At 42.3% G+C, this 22,301-nt stretch overlaps 3 protein-coding genes and 1 non-coding gene across 5 annotated transcripts in view; all 4 read right to left on the bottom strand.

The window, feature by feature from the left end:
• Window positions 1–12: 12 nt before the first annotated feature.
• Window positions 13–84, bottom strand: TRNAD-GUC (transfer RNA aspartic acid (anticodon GUC)). Its single transcript has one exon. It is a non-coding gene; the product is annotated as a tRNA-Asp (tRNA).
• A 746-nt stretch (window positions 85–830) lies between these two features.
• On the bottom strand, window positions 831–3,782 carry LOC138124769 (DNA helicase MCM8-like). Its single transcript, XM_069039930.1, has 10 exons — window positions 3,529–3,782; window positions 3,103–3,480; window positions 2,792–3,051; window positions 2,641–2,745; window positions 2,432–2,593; window positions 2,004–2,381; window positions 1,748–1,960; window positions 1,552–1,664; window positions 1,121–1,505; window positions 831–1,067 (listed from the first exon to the last, which is right to left on the bottom strand). The coding sequence occupies exons 1-10, from the start codon at window positions 3,668–3,670 to the stop codon at window positions 864–866; spliced, it is 2,340 nt and encodes a 779-aa protein (XP_068896031.1). The 5' UTR covers window positions 3,671–3,782; the 3' UTR covers window positions 831–863.
• Window positions 3,783–4,290: 508 nt separating this feature from the next.
• Window positions 4,291–6,369, bottom strand: LOC138124770 (stromal membrane-associated protein 1). The gene is made up of 2 exons (XM_069039931.1): window positions 6,142–6,369; window positions 4,291–5,915 (listed from the first exon to the last, which is right to left on the bottom strand). The coding sequence occupies exons 1-2, from the start codon at window positions 6,257–6,259 to the stop codon at window positions 4,810–4,812; spliced, it is 1,224 nt and encodes a 407-aa protein (XP_068896032.1). The 5' UTR covers window positions 6,260–6,369; the 3' UTR covers window positions 4,291–4,809.
• Window positions 6,370–6,832: 463 nt separating this feature from the next.
• The window catches only part of Calx (sodium/calcium exchanger 3), a 38,130-nt gene continuing 22,661 nt past the window's right edge, over window positions 6,833–22,301 (bottom strand). The window contains exons 2-7 of one of the 2 annotated variants that reach the window (XM_069039928.1): window positions 16,437–16,528; window positions 14,785–14,930; window positions 14,538–14,736; window positions 14,330–14,488; window positions 9,086–9,257; window positions 6,833–9,037 (exon numbers count right to left, since the gene is read on the bottom strand). In XM_069039928.1, the coding sequence (XP_068896029.1) occupies window positions 8,833–9,037; window positions 9,086–9,257; window positions 14,330–14,488; window positions 14,538–14,736; window positions 14,785–14,930; window positions 16,437–16,528 (973 nt within the window). In that variant the 3' untranslated portion in view covers window positions 6,833–8,832. The remainder of the gene's footprint in view (window positions 9,038–9,085; window positions 9,258–14,329; window positions 14,489–14,537; window positions 14,737–14,784; window positions 14,931–16,436; window positions 16,529–22,301) is intronic. The other variant, XM_069039929.1, reaches the window with a different exon arrangement.

Genomic DNA, 22,301 nt, shown 5'->3' with positions numbered 1-22,301 from the left:
ATAAAAAAAAGCCTCCCCGGCGGGGAATCGAACCCCGGTCTCCCGCGTGACAGGCGGGGATACTGACCACTATACTACCGAGGACTACATCAACGTGGTCAAAAATACGAAACTAAAACGCCACATAACAACTCGAAAAACTCGTTCCTTTACTAACATAGTTTAAATTTGTCCACAGCCGAAACCGTAATTGATCTCAAACCGGTAAATTTCCAAAGGTCGATCAATATCTGTCCACTTCTTTCTCTATTAATAAATTTTGATAAATCGCGCGTGCGCTTGCGCCAATTGGGCCGATTCCTGCACATTTTCGTTTACCTAATCATCTGGCGAATTAACCTGTTCATGACCCAGGTCCGACCACCTTTCTAAGACATTTACCATCGTAAGTACCATGCCCATCTGTCAAACCTATCACCGGATGACCGTCAAACTTTTAGGTTATCTCACTGCGACGCGATGATTTTCTCGAATATTGTCAACAGAACCTTGTCTAGTGCCATTGCGAGATCACCGTCGATCAGGTTCAGATACGGCGCGTCTCGTGACCAGAAGGCGACGACGACTGCCGCCCCTCCTGCTTCGACAAGTCAAGCTGCCCCCAGTCAACCAGGCGAGGCGATTTACGACTTTCAGATTCCACCGAGGTGGAAACGGCGCCCCATGAGCGACGAGGAGATCGCGTACGTCAACAGAGGGGGGCCTGAGTAACGTGATTGTAAATATTACCCAGTATTGTTCAGCCTGAGGGGCACAAGTAATGTAGTTATTGTTATTCTATGTCATTCATCATCATTGTTTATTGTTCCATTTAAATATAGTTAACTGACGAGTTTTAAAGATTTATTTACAAAATTACATAACTATAAGTCTGCTGTGACAAGGTGGTAATTGTTGGCGCCTTTATTCAAAATGAAACCTTGAAGATTTAAGCTCTGAAGGACGTTGTAGAATTTGGACTGAACAATTCCGGCCTCTTCGCTCAACTCTCTGATTTCTTTCGTCGTAAAAATTGACGTCGCCTGAGCTTCTGCTCTCTGTTGCATCAACCTCAACAATTTGACTATCTGAAATTTTTACCCAATTAGTATTGACACCCAAACGTTTTCTACCACCCTACTTGTTTCTTAGTACTCATTCCAGTTCCATTTTGCGACCTCGTAGTGTCCAATTGACCTCCATCGTCTGTAAAAATATCGATCAAGCTTTCTTTCATGATTTCCACAACATCCAAGGCGTCCGCTTTCGTAGCTTCTTCTCTCAACTCAGCTTTGGCCCTCGCTTGGGTCAGCCTGATCAAAGAATCCAACTGCCTCGTCGTAACAGGGGTACACTCGCCATTTTGGAATTGTTTTCGCAATTTAAAATAAAACTCTCTCAAAACTTGCTTTGCCTCTTCAGACAGTTGAGGACTGACATATTTTTGTGCGTACGCTATATATTTCCTGAATAAACTGTGCGGCAAGTGATCGATTTCTTCGCTATTTTGCAAGCACAAGCGCCCTCTACAAGTGACAGTCTCACAAATGATCCAAACTCGCGAAGACTTACCTTAAGCTAACATCATTAACGCTCGAGGATGTACTTCTGTTCAAAAAAGAACTAGAGCTTTGTTTACCAGAGTGAAGCGCCAGGACATGCTCCGAGAGCATCATATCCAACTCCTGAAACAAATGACCTTGAATGATTGTCTTATGCTTATGTCAAAAATGACAGACACAGCACACTTGGACCAAACAAAACAAACCTCATTAGGTTGGTCCAGCAGGATGAAAATCAGGTCGAAACGGGACAACATTGGGGAACTGATCTTCAGATTTTCCGCAATTGTTTTGGCTTTATTGTAGTGTCCCCCTGCCGGGTTAGCAGCAGCCAAAATTGTTGTGCGCGTCGGTAGAGTACAAACAATCCCGGCCTTGGCTATGCTGATGGTCTGCTGCTCCATAGCTTCTAAAAGACACTGTTTCTTGTGTAAACATACGAGATCTAGAGACACATCGTACCGCGTGTTGCGTCGGCATTTTGTCAAACTCGTCGATGCAACAACAACCCTGATCGGCCAGCATCAGCGCCCCCGCTTCTAGAGCAAACTCCCCTCCCGATTCTCTAGTCATGGTGACGGTCAAACCTGACCCCGTGCTGGTGTTGCCGCAGACGTAGACCCCTCTGGGGGCCACGTTGGTGCAAGCTTGCATCATCTGCGACTTTCCCAGTCCCGGGTCCCCCACCATCAAGACGTGGGACTCTGCGCGTTTCTTATCGGACTTTGTCCCGCCGAAAAGCGCGAGAAGTAGTCCCGCTTTGACGACTTCGTGGCCGTAAATGCTGGGACAAAGAGAGTGGACCAGGAAGCGGAAGAGATTGGGCTCTGCGTGAATTTTCTGCAAAGATATTACAACAATAACTAAACGAGACATGTGCGTCTGCTCACTTGAATGGCGTAGTAGTCTGTGATGTTGAACGTGATGCGTTCAGAAGCTCCATAACTGCCTTGAGTTTGATTTTTATTATTAACGACCGACACGACGTGCATGTACAGGAGAAAAACGCTGTTTTGTTTGTTCTTGTAGGAATTTTCGGCGCTGTTGCGCACCTGAAACCCACAAAGTGAGAATCTTTGGGTGAAGTTGATTAACACACCTTGATCACGCCCGTTATTGTTATGTCGTCGCCTGGGACACAGCAGTGGACTAAGTCTTCAGTCAGTTCACATTCTAGAGTCCTGGGAACTCGACCATTCTCAAACTAATCATAATTTTAAACTTAAAAACAAACAAACAAACGCGCAAACCTGGTCATTGCCAACTAGTTCTTGAATTTTTATGGGTTGCCAACTGACTGTCCTGGTGTAGGGTGAGGCATGTAAAGATTTGAAATTTGACTGAGCTCTGCAACCCTCAGTTACACATTTGTTGGGTAAAGTAAAGACACCCTCTGGTTGTCTAACAACTTGAATCCCTGTACAAGTGCTGCAAGAAAAAGCCATGTACTGGTACATTATCTTGATGTTGGCAGCCTTGATCACTGTGCCTCTGAGAGAGACCAATTTACCTGTAAATCAACCCCACAATAAAAACAATCTTGCAAAGATCATGAACCAACCATAGCAATTTACTCTCACATCTTTGATTTGTTGAATGGGTTCATGGTTGATGAGCCTAGCCCTCACAATACCCAAATTCTTTTTCTGCAAAGTCCCCTCTTCTGAATCTTTCTGCTTCTTGTTAAAATCATTGATAATGCACTGGTGCATTGCCAGACCCATACAATCCAAACAGAACTCTGTATTGTCAATAATTTCACTCTTCAAATCCCCCCATTCAGTACACAATTCATCTTCATCTGACATTATAAACTTGTAATCTACAATGAAGCATTTTTGCATTTCCACTGTGTTAAAGTCATACATTGCTTGATTGCGTTCTATGAATTTTACACATTGAGACACACGTCTAAGAGTTGACTCAACTTTTATTGCATCTAAAAAAATCAATTACAGAACTGTTCATAACATTGAAACGGGCGTACTTTCTTCTGGAAAGTACAGTTTAAATCCGTCGTAACCAAATTTCGGCTCGTTGTCGAAATTAACAGCGGCACTCACTAATTTGGGGTTGATCTGAGGTTGTTTCTTAAACCAGGGACGCCTGAAGCCCCCCGAATTTGCCATAATCTCTTGTTTTCTTGTTTATTTTTTTTGTAGGTTATGTTGACAAAAGTTTAAAAAGCGCATCAGAAGTGCAGCCAACATGACAAAAAAATTACCAGATAGCAGTAAATAAATTTCAAGATCATTAATCTTTACTGGTTAATGATGGGATTTATCTTATCTTTCCAATTTATGGTCCAATAATTTATTCATTTAAATTATCTACGTGTCAATTATCGTAAAATTCTAATAATCTTCATCGAAAAATACCACTATAAAAAAATTAAAATTACTGTAAAATTTGACTGTGATGATGATTTTAGCTGCGTTTGGACAGGTTTTTGAGTAAAAATGTGGAGTAATTCAGTATTATTTGGGGTTTTCGATCACATATCAAAGCCTCAGCGTTTAATGGTTTTAATATGTGCGTGCGTAAATTTGGTGATTTAGCCTAATAGCACCGACCATTACACTAAAGTTTATTGGTGTACATTAAAGCCAGAATCACCTAAGACGTCGATAAATTACGGCGAAAACATATTTCATGTGAGCTTAATTGGTTTGCGAGCTCATACATTTCTGACCTTTCAGTTTTCATGGGTTTTATGACGGGAATCGATAATCAACCTGGAACAGCGAGCGATTTCAAAGAAATTTATTGTTTCATTGTATTGACATAAATTTACTTACAACATATATAAGCAATCAAAATTTTCATACACTTTAGTTATAAAAGAAAAACAAAGAAAAAGTATATAATATGTATGTCATAATATAATACAGAATTTAGTGTTTGAACTTAGATAACAAAAAGAACTGCAACAGTCTTAAATGGTAGAAGAAACAACGCAAAACGCTTTGAACATGTAACATTACATCTCGTTAAATTTTTGCACTCGATAATTTCGTTTAGAATAATTCCCTCCATGTAAAAATATTGCAACACCCAATAAATAGTTTCGTTATTATATTTCATAAATCACAAGTCTATAATATAATGTGCATGTAACATAACCGATAAAAACGTCCCTTACGAGTAATGATAAAATTAAAAAAATAGACAATTTTATAATATCACTGAGGTCACAATAGTGAGAATAGTGAGCAACGAAAGAAGAGAAAAGGAAATGAGATAAGTTAAATATTTATTAAGATAACGTTTACTGCCATATATTGGTGGCCAGAGTGGGCGCGGCGTTCGCAGCAGGCGGATTGTTCAAGCTCAAATTACTGAACTGTTGTTGCAAACCATTCTGATTGGCGAAAAACGGGTTTGGCGTTTGCGCAGCGTTGAAACTCTGCTGGAACTGTCCGAACTGCGTCGCCGGGAACTGACCGTTGCTCTGGAAATTACCGAACTGCTGACTGGGCCCGTTTTGATACTGATTGGGGAATTGGCCGACTTGGGTCGCTGGCATCTGGCCTTGAACGGGGAACTGCGATTGGCCGGCCCATTGGGCGAACTGACCGCCAGGCTGCGCCACCGGGAACGTCTGCTGTTGGGGGTAACCCCCGAAACTCTGGAAATTCTGCGGTGGGAAATTCCCCTGGTAAGGCATCTGGCTTTGGAATTGGTTAAAATTATTGGCTGGCGTGTTGCTGTAGAGCGCTAGAATGCTGTCTTTCGTCAGTTTGACCTTCTCCTTCTCCGTCGGGGCGATCTGGTTGAAGAAGCTCTCCTCCTCGCTCTTCGCCGACTTCTCTTCCTCCTTCTTGGCCTCCTCGGTGGCGGACGGGGCCGACAGGAACCCGCTGAAGCTGTCCTCGCCGTTCTGCAACCCCAACAGGTCGTTGTCTTTCTTTGTTTCTGGCGGGTTCGTCACGCGGCCCGGCTTGGGGCTCGGGTTCTTCGGTTTGGGCAGCTGGGGGACTTCCACGTTCGCCAGCGGCTTCTTCTCGACGACCGTCTTCTTTTTCCGCTTCTGCTTTTCGATCTCCTCGTCGATCTCTTTCTCCCAGTTGACTTTCGGCAAGGTCGGGGGCACCCACTCTCTCGCTATGTACTTTTTGTGTTCATATTTTGCTCGGATGAAGGACTCCAGGCTCGAGTCGTTCTGAGGTCGTCGGAAATTGTCGGGGAGGTTAGCTTCATACACGGCTCGCGCCCGCGAGTTGCCCATCTGTTGCAGCGACACCACCTGCTCCGGGGTCCACGTGTCCAAGTTCACCGACTTTACTTTCGAAATGTGCACCCCTAGATTCCGGTGGATGCCGGCGCACCTTATACATAAAAATACCCCTATGTTCCAGGAAGCCCATCTCGGACCTGAAACGAAACAAGATATCTGACATCCGCGCAATTATCGCGTCTGGCTAGCACAAGCGCGGCATTTTATCTCTATTGTTACAACTGGACAAGATAAGACGCGCCTCGAGGGGGCCCAGATCTTTGCGTTCGCAGATCCGAGTGGGCGACCGACGTGCCACGTCGCCCGACAATCGCCAGATCAATTCATATTTAACGTTTTACAAGCAAGACTAATGATGCATACCTTTTGAGTCGCAATCCACGCAATATTTATTATCCTCGTCGCGCAACAAACCGTTCAGCACTGACTGACATTTATCTTGTAATTGCTTCGTCTTGTCTTTTTCTGTTTTCGTACTCATTTCTACTAAATTTATTTATAAAAAAATCTATGTTAAAACCGATTCGTAAATGACAACGGGGGTGGTTGCCATTTACAAACGTCAGTAACGTCACTGAACTGTCTGCGCACGCGCACCACACCTGTCAATGCTGTCAAATCTTCTTCGATTTTTCGCCGCCGCCAAATTTGAAATGTTCCCCCACAAACAGCTAAACTGACACTCGGGGGTGGGCTCAGTTTCAAAGGGAGGTATTCGACGCGGCTGAAATTTCATCAAGTGCGTGATCGCTAATGAAATAATCGCGTAAAAGGTAATTACTGCGCTGTTGTGGCAAAACAGATTTACCTAATTCCCTTTGTGACGCGTCCGAGCCCTTTTCAAGAATAAAAGGATTTAATAAGGCGACGTCCCAAAGGAGGTTCGTAAAAATAAATTCACCGCAATCTCGGTTTTATGTATTTAGTCGGGGCAACGGCAAAGATGTTTCATTTGCTTTGTTTGTTAAGAGCATTAAGAGAAGAAAGCGTCCGGTGGATCTCTGCAGCAAGTGGAAAAAAATGTTTGTTGTGGGTCAGAGAGAAAGTCAGACACTTAACTAGGTACATATTTTATTGAATCGAACATTCTCTTTTTAATTATTAATTAAACATCATTACAACAACTCTAGCAAATATCCAATCTAGAATATAATTTTTTTGGTTCATTTGGCTTGCACTGTTGTGCCCAAGATATGTAACAGTCTAAACTACAATCAATCAATAAAAAAATATAATTTAAAACAGAATAAATAAGTAAGTATATTTAGAGTGGACGTGTGAAAACCGAAACTTGTGTAAATACAGTTTTGTAAATGAAATTACATCAGAGGGCAGGATAATTTAATTATGGGGTGCACGTTAATTGGGTAGGTTTTTGTGGAGAAACACTTGTACAATGTCCTCTAAAACACCCACAGGTTGACTTTTATTTGACTCCTGGACAACTTACACGGTACAGCGTCTGTAGAATTAGACATTTACAACGTAAAAAAATGTAGAAGCCGTGAAATGATCGTCGAGTTCCGTGGTCCGGGGAAATAATCCGAAACAATTCCGGGGTAAATCTATTGGAAGCCCTATGAAACACGGGATGATCTCAATTTAGTGATTCCGCAAACAACAAAACATAATCAGACAACACACTGTATAGGTACATTCAATTTTAGTGTCACGATACACAAAGGAGTTCCGACAATTCGAGGCGCTCTCTGGCAGCCCGGGGCTCCGCCATCAACTATCACGTGTCGGCGATGCGGAACGCGGCTCCGGCCCCGGACGGATCCCGGAGCCGGGCCTGGTCAGATTCTGGTCCCGTTCAGCTCGAATTGTCGCGACTCGCCACGAGAAAAATAAAGACACGCAGGAGTTAACCATCTGGAAGTAATATCTGAAGAAGTTGAGGAACCGAGCGTGGGCTCGCGCTTCCACCCTTCGGCGGACGTAATGGGAGGAATCAAATTATGACTGAACGGCTACAGGTGGTCTACGGCTAGCTACTCTCCATACAAAATTCACTATTAGCGCTTTTGATTTAGTGTACAAAACCTAAAAGGGTTGTACCGGTATATTTAAAAGCTCATTCTTTTCTCTCTGCGGGGTTGAAGCTCGGGGGTGGGACACAAAGGCGGAGACGGTCGCTTTGAAGGGGCGACAGCACGAATACTAGAATGACACTTGTAAATATACCTTTACCTACAGTACACGATCAGAATTAGTGTTACCACTGGTTCCCTCGTCAGCCTTTTGAATTTTATTCTTGTGTGTATAATTTGAATTCCCATTTTACCTTACTATCGTGGTCTTTTTTGATCACTTTTTAAATCGTAAATTGCATAATAACTAACATGACTAGAACTATACTGTACAGGTGTCCCGAATGTGGCGCCCACTCGACTATCACCATTTTCAGACGGAATGGACACTGGACGCGCCAGATTCGACACTCTGTATACGGATTTAACAGCGTAACTCACAACAATATAATAATTAAGGTTGACGTAGTCTTTGTAGGCTATATTATTTGAACACTCGCATACTCTAAGGCTAATTCAGACTATAATCTAGTTCAAGATTATCTCGTAAAGTGCGTAACCATGTGTTAAATGTTATGTAAACGAAAACTGGCCACGTGATGCGAAACAAATACGTGTGTCTCATTTTTTGTACTAGGTACTGTTGTAAAACTGATCAGCAAAAATATAATCTAGCACGTTGGCAGGCCTGTCGTTTGCTTAAGGCAAAAATGAAGTCTACGCTTTGGCCGCGAGATGGCGGCCACCAAGCAGAACAAAGTAGAGTTGTGTGGACTAATCAGAGCATCTAGAGTACGTCGTGCGCCAATCATGCGGCCGCATCCGACACACGTGACGTCGTAATTTGAGTTTAGGTTATTGCATGTTTACGAGCGGTATGACTGGCGCATCCGACTTAAGTACATTTTGATTTATCATTAAAAGCCTTAGGTTAAGTATGACGCAACCACAACCATGGTGACTAGTGCTGGATGTGAAAACTGCACGCTTATTCGTTGTTGCAAGGGTGCGAGGACGCGTCCTAGAACCCCTTGATCACGTGATATACTTCCAGCGTGGACATCGTCAGGTAGAAGATCCACAGTGCGAAGAAGAAAGCCGACGTCACATACTTGAGGCACTTGGGTCCCCCGAGCTCGCCGCCGACCACTCGCGACCTCCTCAGCATCAGCACTATGATGGCGACCACCGCCTCCGAGCAGAAGATCGTCACGGAGAAGGCCAGGCTGAAAACGGACAGTTGCAGATGGTGCGGCGACCCGCCACTCACTTACTTTCCGGGTTTCACCTTGAACGGTCTGCCCTTGACGTTGTGGTAGATGGCGGCCATCAGCCACGCCACCCCTATGCCCAGGAACACGTTCACCGCGTTGCTCCCGGTCACGTTGCCCACGCTGGCGTCGGCGTACTTGTCGTGGATGGCCGCCACTTTGCTGGCGAAAGTGTCTGGAACAGGGAACAGCTGCAACAACACCGCACGACAGTGGCTGCAAAGATGTCTAATCCATTATGAATGACGGCGGCAGAAGTTTCAAGCTCGCTGACTGCTGGGACCGCCGAGGAGGATATTAAAGCGAGTAAATCGCATGTGGAAGACATATTATTTGCTCGCACGAAAATAAACGGCGGCGGAATTTCAAATTGAAAATGTCAAGCTTTCCAGATCTATACCTAAGCGTAAAATTAGATTTCGGGGGGCCCTATCTTTTAATGAGACGCCTCCAGAGAGGCTCCCGAAATTGGAAAAACCCACCGATCATCCTGCAAGTCAGTCGATACGTTAACCTTATCATTTAATAAAGTATTTGGCTTTGGCAGGGAGGATTCCGACAGGAAAAGGTTAAGAGATTCATTATACATTCGGTGTGTATCGATTCGCTTCCTACGTTTCACCAACTAAACAAAGTAGCCGGCGTGTGTGTCTGATTGCAGTTATGATGAAAGCAAAGCGATAATGAGCTCGAGGTAGTCAGAACACGGCGAAAAAAATTCCAATTGTAACACACCACTCCAGTTTATCGCTGATCTAGATCCTCGAACAACGTCGCTCGTTTACACTTGTTACAACTTGTTCTGCAGTGAGGAGGCAAGACAGGACACTCTTATCGTTATTGCCTTTTCAAAGTTTCGACCCGAGGTGTTCCTTCAGCCATAATTTTACAATTCAAGAGGAGGCAAGGCAATCTGGTTTATTGGTGCGCAGACGACCCACATAAACAACCATTACGCTGATGTTTCAATGCGAATTGTCGACTTTGCACCATAAACACCATTACGTCCGATCCGAGCTGCTAAATCATAATCTGGATAAGCCGGAGTACTGCATCTGCGGTGGAGTGAGGAGAATACAAATCGCTCTTCGTGCGCGACTCCACCACTTCTTTTGAGATGCTATCGGTAATTTTCAATGGAACCGCGGGATCTTTGAGTCTTTGAATCTCGGAGTATTAAAATAACGAAAGGATCAAAGGACGGCCAAGCTGTTTAACTTGACAACACCACAGTCGGTTTGCGTTTTATCGATCATCTCGAATAAAGAAGAGACGCAGAAAATAAACTATTAGGATGGAACAAAAGGAAGGGGAAGTGGCCATAATTCAGAAATTTGAGACTCGATCGTTCCTTCCACTCCACAAACACAAATGAAAGTATTCCGTGACGAGGAATTAAAAGAGACGAGATACAAGAATGTCAAGGAGTGTTGTGATAAAATGTGAACCAGACGCGGTAACTGACCGGAAAAATGTAGTGTTTTTGCTGTGCTGATTAAAATTCAGCGCACTATTTGCTGCCACATCTAGACGGCTTAACAACGTCACTGTTATTACTTGGGGGACCAGTGAAGAAGCGAATCCAGACGGGAAACGAATGAGTTAGCAAGTTTCTTGGATAAAACCCTTAAATAAGTAATTCATTGAACTTTAAATATTGAAAGAGGGTATTATTAAACATCAGGGGCTCACGGTTTCTCATTTGAGAGAACGGGAGAATCTTAAAGGAGATACTTTCGCTATTGGGAGGGAAAGCAATTAGACGGGATCGCAGATCGCTTGAGTGTTAATAAGCTGCGAAGAGTTCTCTTTCATAAAGGGGACAGGATCCTGTAAAAAGTTATCGCAATGCCGACGGAACTTAAATCAAGTCATCCAGCTGGCCCAGAAGTTGTGGTACATACGAATCTGACAGCGGAATGGAATGCGAGGTCCTACCGCAGTAATTAACTTGTCCTGACAAGGACCTTCAGGGAGGTGAAACGAAAAAGTTTGCAAAAAAGGAAACCGCCAAATTAGAATGGAGCCGAGCAAACCGTTCGTTAAACAGAATAGTTAGGCGTCATTACAGCTGGAGCAATTTGCGAAGGGCGAAAAAAGTAGGATGTAAAATGTTACTTCTGGACCAGGATATTTGGCGTCTTAAAAAACGAGGCAGAATCCTAAAAATTTAGCTGTTTTCTTGAAAGTGAACAACCTACAATCCGTCAAAAATCAATAATTTTTATGCACCCCAAAAAAACCCAAATATCTATAGACCACCAGAAATTGGGCACACGAAAAAAACCGTTGAAAATCATTCACAATCAAGCATAATTATTAATTAATTAATTAAAAGCACCCAAAAAACCTTACAAAATCTCTTGTTTTTAGACACTCCAAAATGGCTTTTCACTTCTAGACTAGTCCATTGGTCGGAATGGCGACCGGTAATAGTAGTTTATTGTTTTCAACTGTCATAAATTCTCATTTTTCTCCTTTGTAAACTGCCTCTTAACTGCACTAAAGCAAAATGAGCAGATAACGAACCGTTGCCCTAGACAACACATTCAACGTCACATTTCTGACAGGTCTTGAAAAATATGTCAAAACTGTCAAAAGCAAATGCGAAACCATTTTAAAAGGATTTGGAAGCTTCAGGGACGTCATTTCAAAAAATAAAATTTTGTATGCAACTCGTTTCTGGGTAAATTGGGCTTTTCTAATTGCCCTCGAGGCCTTAAAACCCTCGCTACGCTCGTGTTTTAATCTTGTGCCTCGGGCAATTAGAAAAGCCCAATTTACACAGAAACTCGTTGCATAAATAACTATTATTTAATGATTTTTGCATGTGCCAATTGGCTTGATCCAAAAATGAAAATCCATTTTGCGGTGTTTAAAAACAAGGTATTTTATTTGTCTAATATTTTTACCGGTCGCCATTTCGACCGGTGAATTTTTTTGCATGTGTCAAATGGACTGATTTAGAAGTAAAAAGCCATTTTGGAGTGTCTAAAAACTATCGATTTTAATAGGTTTTGAGTTGAATGTTTATTAATACAGCGTGATCAACAATGACTGAGTCTGTTGGCAATGAAATACTTGAAAAATATTGGTATTTTTTTTGTCTCACAATTGGCACTGACCGGATGTTTTAACTTGACATGACATTAAAAAAATGAGGTTATGTTGGTTATGTTTATGCCAGTGAACTCGTTTATGCTGTTACAAAAATTAACCTTTGATGGTAAATGTCAAATTTGCCTGTTAACGCTGTCAAAGCTGACAACCGGAAATGCGTTTAGGTTACAGTGATACCAAAATCATTCAAATTTTCATTGATACCAACAGATTCAGTCATTATTGATCACGTTTAGTTTCATATTGGTCCAGAAATGAAATGATATTTTGGGAAGTCTATGGAATCCACCTATTCAATGTGCGTAAAATGCTTTTCCATACATGCGCAGTTGTCAGGAGTGTTGCCTATGTGACTTTAACCACTTCCAGAAGTTTGTAACATTTTTGGTGCAATTTTTAGTAATATTTAACGTTTCAAGGTTTGAAGCAAGCAAGTTTGACTTTGTCGATGCTCTTTATTTTTCTTTACAACCAGGTACACAGCAATTCGCAACCATGATAGCACTTTAAAGAATTAACTAATATTGTCTCTTGTTTTAACCTCAATAACCGACATTCAGCTGTAAATGAGTGTTATGACTGTTTGTAGCTTTAGCCACTTCTAAGCAGTGACAGCGCCACAGCGCGCGATATACAAAAAGAGGTTAATAACGCTTTCCATACCGACTAACATTGGGAATTTTATTTCTTCTATCTTTTTCCCACTCATTGCCTTCTTCCGTTGAATAGGTGGATTAGGGACTTTAATAGAATTCTATGGAATATGGAATTAAAAATCTAGGGTCCGGAGTGCCGAACCCTAATTTCAAAAGGATGAAAAACCATTTTGGAGTGTCTAAAAATGAAGGACTTTGACCTCCTTTTCAATTACATACTTTAATAACTATTTAGGACTAATTTCCATGGTTTTTATGAGAATTTTTTAAAATTCCCAAACATCCTGGTCCAGAAATAAAAAATTGCCATTTTGGGGTGTTGAAAACCAAGGAATTTGAATACATAATAATTTTTTCGGTTGTTTCATATGTTAATAATTTTTTTTGGTCGTTTTCAAATGATTTTTGCATGCGCCAATTGGTCTGGTCCGGAAATTAACACTTATTTTGGGATGTCTAAAAACAACGGATTTTGTAATTATTTTTTTTTGGTTGCTTTTAAGGTAATTATGTTTGATTTTGGATGATTTTCAACGGTTTTCTCATGTGCCCAATTTCTGGTGGTCTATAAATTTTTGAGTATTTTTGGGGCGCATAAAATTAATGATTTTCGAAGGATTTTAGGTCTTTTTCGGTTGTTTACTTTTGGGAAAACATCTAAATTTTTAGGATTCTGCCTTGTTTTTTGCAAAAAAAAAACGGGAAATGGAAATTCTCCTAATGTAAATTTGGTTTTGTCCATTTGTCAATTAATTATCTATTTGACAATACCTATCAAATAATTTTTTTAAATGTCATTGAATTTTGACCATAATTCTAACCTATCTTTCGTAAGAAGGTTTCACACTATGAAAAAAATGGTAAAAATGTGTCAATTTTATTCTGACAGTTCCCGTTTTTTTTCCAACCAACTGTACCATTCCTCCTTGATTTGGTGTTGTTTTTCCTTTTTTTTTTTGCATGCGCCAAATGACTTGGTCCAGAAATAAAAAGCGATTTTGAAGCGTTTAAAAACAAGGTTTTTTCTACGTTTTTTAGAGTGCTCTTGAGATAATTTTGCATGATTTTGGGTGATTCTCAACGGTTTTTTCGTGTGTCCAATTTTTGGTGGTCTACAGATATTTGGGTACTTTTGGGGTGCATAAAAATTAGTGCTTTGTGAAAAATTTTAGGTCTTTTTCGATTGTTTACTTTTGGGAAAACATCTAAATTTTTAGGATTCGGCCTTGTTTTTTAAGACGCCAAATATCCTGGTCCAGAAGTAACATTTTAAGTCCTACTGAAAAAACTCGAGCGCGATTAGAGACGTCCTTGTCTGGATAGTTTCCTTCGTGGGGGCAGCTCTCGTGTCGCGAGGAGGTAAATAGAGTGATCGGGAGGGTGGGAGAGCTGCGAAGACGGCAGTCGATGGCTTAATCAAATTAATAAACGCCTCGTCATGATTTCCACCCTTGTCCTAATTACTGCTCACCTGGTATGCTGGTTCCCAGAGCAACGAACACGATGGCGGTAACCGAATCCGCCATGCCTAGAGTGGCGCCGAAATGGGAGGCCACATCGCCGATTACCGCCGTAACGACTCCGATGCAAAGGATCGACACCACGAAGCAGAAGTACCCCTTGCACATACCTGCAAAGAACGAGTCGAGAGAGCGCTGGGGGCGGGTCAAGGGACATACCTGTGGGGGGCACGAAAGCGAACAAAATCTTCCAGAAGAGCGTGACGAAGTGCATCACGTAGTCCAGCCCGGACGGCTTCTTCTGGTCGGACTCGTTGCTGGCGCTCACGGTGAGGGCCTCGACGAACTGCTCCTTCCAGGAGGAGGTCCCGATCAGCAAGGACGCGTTGGCGCGCTGCACCAGCTTGTCCACGGTGTTCTAAAACACAAATCAGCACGAGAGGTGGATAAAGCGCAAACGACTCACTCGAAACTCCTTGCTCTCTTTGATTCGGACCTGTGCCCTCACGATGTCTCCGAGTCGCGGCTTCCCCATTATCGCCACTCTCTCCTGTTCTGTTCTATGTTCGGGGCGCTTCTTCTCGGCGGCGGCCGCCAAGCTCGCTACTTCGTCTACAAAATACCGCGAGATTCACACAAAGGCGGCGAAACGCGGGACGAGGGACGAGTTTGTCAGAAGGGGGCGAGTCAATCAAGCCACCACACGGGGGTGTTAGACGTTAGGTGGGATGACACACAACAGATGCAAGACAGTTTGCCAACTTCACAGTGTACGGTGGAAGAAGACAACCAAAGCGACAGCACGTCTAACTTTCAAATTGAGATAAATGCACATTTTATCCCAGTCAGGAACAACGTCTTCGCAGCCGGCGCCGTTAAGTAATTACGTTATTATTTTATTAGGGGTGGGTGCGCTTAAAAGACATCGATTTGCCCCTCGCGAACCAAATACAATACCAGAAGGGTTGCACACCTTGTCCTCGGTACAGATTGCTAATCCTCCCGGGGACGTTTTTCCAAATTAATTTCCCCTCCTGGTTTTGATCCATGGAGGGTTTCCGCCCGCCGCGCACGACTCCTCTAATTTCCTGTTGCCTCACTTGTAACGCATCTCTCTTTCATCCATTTTGTTTTATTCCATTTCCTCCCAATACTTTCGTGCGTTTCCTTCACCACTGCTTAATATCCGTCCCTTCCATCTTGCTAACTCCGGTTAAGTGTGTTGTATTTTTTCAATTTATGTCTTTTCCGCGCACTCCTGCGACGTGCAAGCATCAATCTTGTCTCCCAACACCTCCTCCTCCTTCCGAATCATAACCTCCCTCTTCTCCCGATTCCGCTCCTCACCCCACAGTCTTCGGATGATCGATGCAAAGTCTTTCCAATCTCCATTTTAATTACAAGATCTAGAGGGCACTCCAGGAGGCGTCTTTTTAATAACCTTTCGATGCCTCGTTCTGCGGCAAAAGCGCGAAGACATTTCAATGTCCTTTAATAAATGAATCGGCTCCGGCTTTTTTCATTTTACTCCGGTTAACTTTTACGACACACCGAGTGCTCCACCGGGACTCACAACTCCACGACGAGGCTCAGCGCAACGGAGTTGTTTGTGAAAAAGTGCCGGAAGCATTTAGCCGATTTAAACATCGTACGTGACTGCGTCAGCCCGAAGGGCAAAATACGGAGTTGCAGGAGTTTACCATCGATCCGATCCAAAAAACTTCACAACGATCTACAATGTAATCATCCCCGGAATTTATTCGCGAACCCGGATCGTTTAATGCGGAATAAAACTGCAATAAAATCCGGTTCCGGAGTACTAAACCGCGGTTGTTCCATTATTATTATTAAATAAAGACGCAACGGGACGCGGGTCCTGGCGGCCTCCCATCCAACTGTTGGCAGCTCCGGACGTTGCTTGACTTGTTTGTTCTTGTTTTATGAACAATAAAATATCGATAAAATGTGCATTTATGGGAGAGGGAAAAAAATAAAAACCATTTTACTTACATAACATGCATCAACGTGACCGAGTAGTTAGAGGAAGTGCAGAAGAAAGTATGAAAAAGAATTGATATGAAGAGAGAAGAACGGCACTGACATTGATCGAGATCTTACCACCGGACATCTGGGGTTCGCCTAGCTGGACGTAGAACAAGACGTCCTTCTCGTAGCTGTCCTCCTCGATGATGGTCAAGGGGATGGTTTTCCTGGAAAAGATTGGACCTGTTGAGCGAGCGGAAGAGGGTTGGGCGGCGCCCCTTACAGGGGATGAATATTCATGCGATCGAAATTTTATTCGAGTCCCTTGGATTTTCACCTGGGAAAGCGCGATTTGGCGATAATTCGGGGGGAAAAACATCGCCTTGGCGGTTTAATTATCCCGGAATCGAGGCGGTCGCGCCCGGAGGCGTCCGGTACCGGAGCGAGCATCGAAAAGGCCATAAAATTATTAGGATTCACGCAACACTAATGGCCCGTCCTGAAAGTCCTGAAATTACGATGTGTACGCCGCGACGCCGAGTCGGTTGCCATGGTGAAAACCTAATAACCGTTTGCTTGGCGACGGGATTCTGAAACAGGATACCATCGGGATATTAAGATTAAAGTGATAAAAGCAGGTAAGACGTACCCAAGAAAAATAATCATTTAATGTGGGAGCTGTGGAGAAAATTTGCCGGGGAGCTTCGGCTCCGGAGCCTGAAAGCTCGGTCACTTCGTCACGGCGAACAGGTGGTGGCCTCGCATTTATCAAAAACCGATAACGGTGATTTATTATTAAAGGATGCTGCTTTTCGCGATTTTCATTTGAAGCTTGTCCCGATGAAAATGATCGTCGGGGGTTCCCTGGAAGTGAGTTATTATCGGAGCGTAAATATTTAAGTTTGCGAGGGGTTAAGCGAGTCACCCATTTAATTCAGGCCTTTATGGCTCATTATGACGTGGTCCGGAGCCACCAAGTAGCAGGAATATTAACCTCCGGATCGAAGGGACAATCGTGTCCGTTGCAGAATAAAATGTCGTCAAACGTGACAGGCGGGAACGCGAGGCGATTAATTCCGGCAGGAAAGAAGCCCTCGAATTAAAAGCTGAAGAATTGCGTTCCTGCAGAGGCGATGTGTCATGTTTGTGAAGGGGCCAGATTGAAACGGTGTTTGGAGAGTAACCAAAAGGAGAAAATAAATCGAGTACAAACAAGCTACATCTTGGCAAAGAAAATCACGAAAATGTCGAAGTGCGGATCAATCTTCGCCCCGGCAATAACTCGCGTGACGTCCCGTCTTACCCGCTATTACTTGTCAATGTTTGGCGTGTAATTATTTTTGAAATTACGCCCAAATCACTGGAGTTAATGGGAAAATAATGTGTCGGTCGTGCGGTAATTCCAAACAAAGCCGAATTCATAAAGCCACGCGAACAACACGAATTCGTCGTCGTAAATAAAAGTGGATCAAAGATATGGGAGGTGCGCGTAATGGAAGAGACGCATACAAAATGGCCATTATGTGATCGCCGCCTCCAGTGGATTGCGGCGGTCGTTTGTCTCTTCGAATAAACGAACGGATTCCCTTGACAATTGACCAGTTTAAGCCACAATTGGCAAACGCCGTTTAGGAGACCAGGAGGGAGGGTTGCTTCAGGCGCAGAAAATAAATACGAAGGAGCAAATTAATTCTTCACTGGGTTTAAGAGGTTGATGCCGTTTGCATCGAAAAAGTGACGGTTCGGCTTATTTTTCAAGCAAGTCGAAAATGGCAAATCGGATTTCACGGCAAGAACAACACACAGGAAAATTAAAAAAAAATATGTGGCGTGAATAATAAAGAAATTGTGATTTTTTCATTAATTGTAGATGTTATTTTTTGAAAAACCTGACGTTTCTATTTTTACTTCATAGTACGAGTAACTATATTCTTTAACAAGCGTGAATTACGGCTAGTATTCAATTACGCCATTACACGCGAGTAAATAATGTGATACTTTTTCTACGTCGTACTCACGGCCGGAGATAATGCCCAGCATTATTGATTATTATCAAATGAATGTACTGTCGTCGCGAGTCGTCAATGTCATTTCACAATTTGGTTAGATTGTCACAAATTAAAAAAAAATCCCTGCCTGATTATGCTCATGTAAACAAAGTGTCAAAAAAATGACAATTAATGTCATACAACATGATGATACTTTATGATATTTACGACTGTTTTACAATGGAACATTTTCGATTGCATCAAAGAATGACCTTGACAACCAAAATTTATTCCTCGCGACTGTACATATTACTTAATGAGAGTAGAAAATAGTATTGAGGTTAAGACAGTAATGATTATAGCGTATAGGGTAGAATGGGCTTTTCAACCGCGGTGAGTAGGTAATATCTATTCATTTTGTTTGTGACCAGTCCCTAGTAACTTTTCAGTTGCTAGGTTAGTGATAGGGAATTTTGGATAACACTAAATCCAGTCGCAGTTGGCAACTCGCGGAGGCGCCATTTTGGCAGAAACGTCTCGCTGAAATAATGACTGGCGCAAACGTTTTTCGACGTCAACTGTGGCGCATATCTATAAAATTGAGTTTTGGTACGAAATTTCAGGATTTAAAAAGAAAATGCCAGGTCGTCTTCTCAAAGTTGAGGCCAAACGGTTAATATTGACTTGTTTCGAGACATTTATTGAAGCCAACGGAAAACAACTTACAAAGAAGAACATCGCCAATAAAGTTAATTCTATTTGTGCTGTTTTGTTGTAGGCTATGTACATTTTGGCTAGTGTTGTAGATAGTTTGATGCCGTCTGCCTTTTCATCCCCTACAAAACATTTTTCTGAACTTCATGTTTCTTGGTGTCTAATTAGTTTTTATAAAATATTTGTATTAATTATACCTTTATTAATTTCCAGGTATTTTTCACGTTTCTTTTACTGCCAAATCACAAATGACTCATTTACCTTCATTCTTCATTGATATCGAGAATTGCATGAGGTGATTTTGAGGTTTTGACATTGAATGATCCGTACCTGGACTGACCCGGACATAACCCCACTTTTCAACAGACGTTATCACAGAATCAAACAGACGTTTTTAGTTTCCCCTACTACAAATATTAATTTCCGTTATTTATATTGATATATATTGAGATCTTGCTTTACCAATTACCACCATAGCCAAGTTTTGACAATTTTGACATTTTCACATCACATTCACACAGGGTTGTTCACGAGAGGGGTATTTCTGAACTTCTTTTTGCCGCAACCCATTATACACATTGTAACAATATCTTGATTTCAAATTTTGAAAATAATTATAACTGAATCCACGATGGCTATTTGGCGTTAAAGCAACAAATCCGTGTGAATCCGAAAAATTTGTTTTTACAATAACGACGAAAAGACCGATATGCTCCCCATTTATGGAGGGTGGAAAGAATTCTATCGCCGCTGCGGATGTTTAGAAGCCGATAGTAAACACTTCGAACGCCTTTTACATAAACTGAATTTGTTTATTTATTTGTTGAATTTTGATTAAATCTATCCAACTTAAAGTCGGTACAGGTTGCAAAGAAGCAGCGGAAAAAAATTATGTTGGTAACATTTCTGGTAATTTACAACATTTATAGTTGGCGACGTTGGCGCTTCTTTCTTTCATGACATTTGAAATCGCTGTCAAATTGATATAACGTTTACAAAGAGAACGTTTAATACACATAACCTAAAAGTCAGCAATTTGACAGTGCGTTTGACAGTTAAAAAATTGTAACTAGAATCCCAACGCATACCAAACAAGCAACTGTTGCAGTCGTTGCAAACATCGTTACATTAGGCAAATTTCTCAATGTCGGTTGCAAGGTGCTCCTTTGCAACCTGTACCGACTTTACTTTGATTTCTAATTTAAAAGAAATAACACATTTGATTTAGTAGTTACTCCCATTGGTATTGTTGGTTGCGGCAAAATAAAAATTCCTCTCGTGAATAACCCTGTACATATTTTTTTTTCACTACCAGCAGCCTAAAGCCGTTCTAGGCATTGCCACAAAAAGTATTCTTTTTTATACCTATTGCAATTTTTTATTTTTATAATTCTTTATTATTTCTGACAGCCATGCAATAAAATCCGGCAGTCTTGTATTTTATGAATACCAAAAAGAAAATGATTCTCGTACTAGGGCGCTCGCCCCTCCACCCCCAGTCTGCATTGTCCCTCCCACCCCCGAATTCTTATCACTCAAAACCCCACCGTTTTACGACATCGATGCCCACCCGACCGTTTTTCATTTGGAACCGTTTTCGAAATGAAAGCGTGAATAATTCAAGTGGCGCGCATTCCGCCCCCATAAACAACCCCCGTGCGATCCCGACGGGGCCCCGTGCATCTTCATCAGCCCCGCTAATTGCGAATTATGTTCCGGCACCACCTGCATTTTGCAAATCCCGGAGGCAAATATTTGCGGCTCGTTATGATATTTTTCTTGACACTTGGGGTGCGATTTGTTGTCGTTCTTGAGGGACCGGATTATTTTTAAAAGGACGTGCGAGACAAAGAGCGCCGATGGGTTTATGTGGTGGTATCGATTTGCCGGATAAATTCCGATCAAATAGGCTCATTTGCGATTATTTATCGGCTACTATCGAAAAATGCGGAGCGGTTTAATCAAGAGGGCGGTTATTAATCAACGTTTAATGAGTCCGGATTGAGGGTGTGGATCGGTGAGTCACGCTCCGGGGTGGGTGCATCTGAGCTGCACGAAGACACCCGGAAGAGGGATCGGGTTGCGCTGGGGATTTTATTTTTCCAGGATGATTTAGTGAACAGGTCGCCAGACAGGATCGCCTCCATCGAACCGCTCATTTGGGGAGAAGGATCTAATTAAACTTCCTAAAATATATCCCCTTAACACACCTAATGAATCCCGGTTCCACCCACAATTTCAATTAAAATTTATGGTGCTTACGCGTACTCAAGTATTTTAAATCGCTCCGACACGTAAGTCTTCGCTGCGAACTGGTAATTATCAAATTATGGCAGCTGAATGGGAATTAATCGCCCTGGAAATAGAAAAGCGAGGGTCAATAAGGACTGGGGCGGCGGCATAAAGGAAGGCCGTCGATGAATACAAACACGGGTATTATATTATCGCTTTTTTCTCTGCGCTTTTAATAAAAACTACTTTGATATTCAAATCAAAAGCTAAAGGACGAAGATTCCGCCGGCAGGGTATTATTTTTAGTGACGCGCAGGATGGGGCGAGTTTTTCCAAGGATACGTCGGCTCTCAGATAATTTTATTGTTGCGGTGCTAAGTTGATTCTCCCAAATTGGGTCCGAGTTTTATTCGATAGAGCTCAACCCGGAAAATAAAGACGTTAGGGGCGTAATTACTGCCCTTTTAAAGTTGTTGGTGGCGGGGAAAAGTGTGTCTCAACTTCTGAGACAGGACCGCTGACAATATTTCAATTAAAAAAATTATTTCGCCCCGAATTTTGCTACAGAAATGATCCGACATGCTTGATCGTTTTCACTGCTGCTGAGCTCCCTCACAAGGTGGTGCAATCGTTTGCATATTAAAACTTGAGCTAAAGAGCTCAACAACTATCAGTGAAGATGCCATCAAGATCTGTTCATTTGTTTTTTAGTTATAGACGCACAAGTGATGCATACACACATACAAATTTTGCCAAATTATAGTATTATTTAATTTTTGACCGCCTTTTTGCTATATTTCATCAGTCATCCTTGTTTGTCCCAACAAGGATTGCACAGCAAAAAATAATGTTGACACTTAACTCTTTTCGACCTTTTAAAAATTCAAATAAAATTCGTTTGCAGATAAGAATTATGCAATAAAAATCCAGACCGGTTATCTGAACGATCGTTCTGAGCAAATTCCTCTGAGTATTTTTTTGCTGGCGAACCGACAATTTAAATCCATCCCTCCATCGCGTTCCGCTTAGCCCGGAGTTCCCCAAGGTGACGTCCAACTCCCATTGC

The sequence above is a fragment of the Tenebrio molitor genome, chromosome 2 (genome assembly GCF_963966145.1).
Source record: "Tenebrio molitor chromosome 2, icTenMoli1.1, whole genome shotgun sequence".
Classification (NCBI taxonomy): Eukaryota; Metazoa; Arthropoda; class Insecta; order Coleoptera; family Tenebrionidae; genus Tenebrio; species Tenebrio molitor.
The sequence above is the reverse complement of the archived record's forward strand: the minus strand, read 5'-3'. Positions and strand labels throughout refer to the sequence as shown.

What these genes read in the sequence shown, in the direction of transcription:
- LOC138124769 (XM_069039930.1), bottom strand. Translation starts at nt 3,670, where the DNA reads ATGGCAAATTCGGGGGGCTTCAGGCGTCCCTGGTTTAAGAAACAACCT. An exon ending in CAATAACGGGCGTGATCAAG is followed by an intron (nt 2,594 to 2,640) that starts GTGTGTTAATCA and finishes TGTGGGTTTCAG; the next exon opens with GTGCGCAACAGCGCCGAAAA. An exon ending in TGCTGGACCAACCTAATGAG is followed by an intron (nt 1,665 to 1,747) that starts GTTTGTTTTGTT and finishes CATTTGTTTCAG; the next exon opens with GAGTTGGATATGATGCTCTC.
- LOC138124770 (XM_069039931.1), bottom strand. Translation starts at nt 6,259, where the DNA reads ATGAGTACGAAAACAGAAAAAGACAAGACGAAGCAATTACAAGATAAA. An exon ending in CGTGGATTGCGACTCAAAAG is followed by an intron (nt 5,916 to 6,141) that starts GTATGCATCATT and finishes GTTTCGTTTCAG; the next exon opens with GTCCGAGATGGGCTTCCTGG.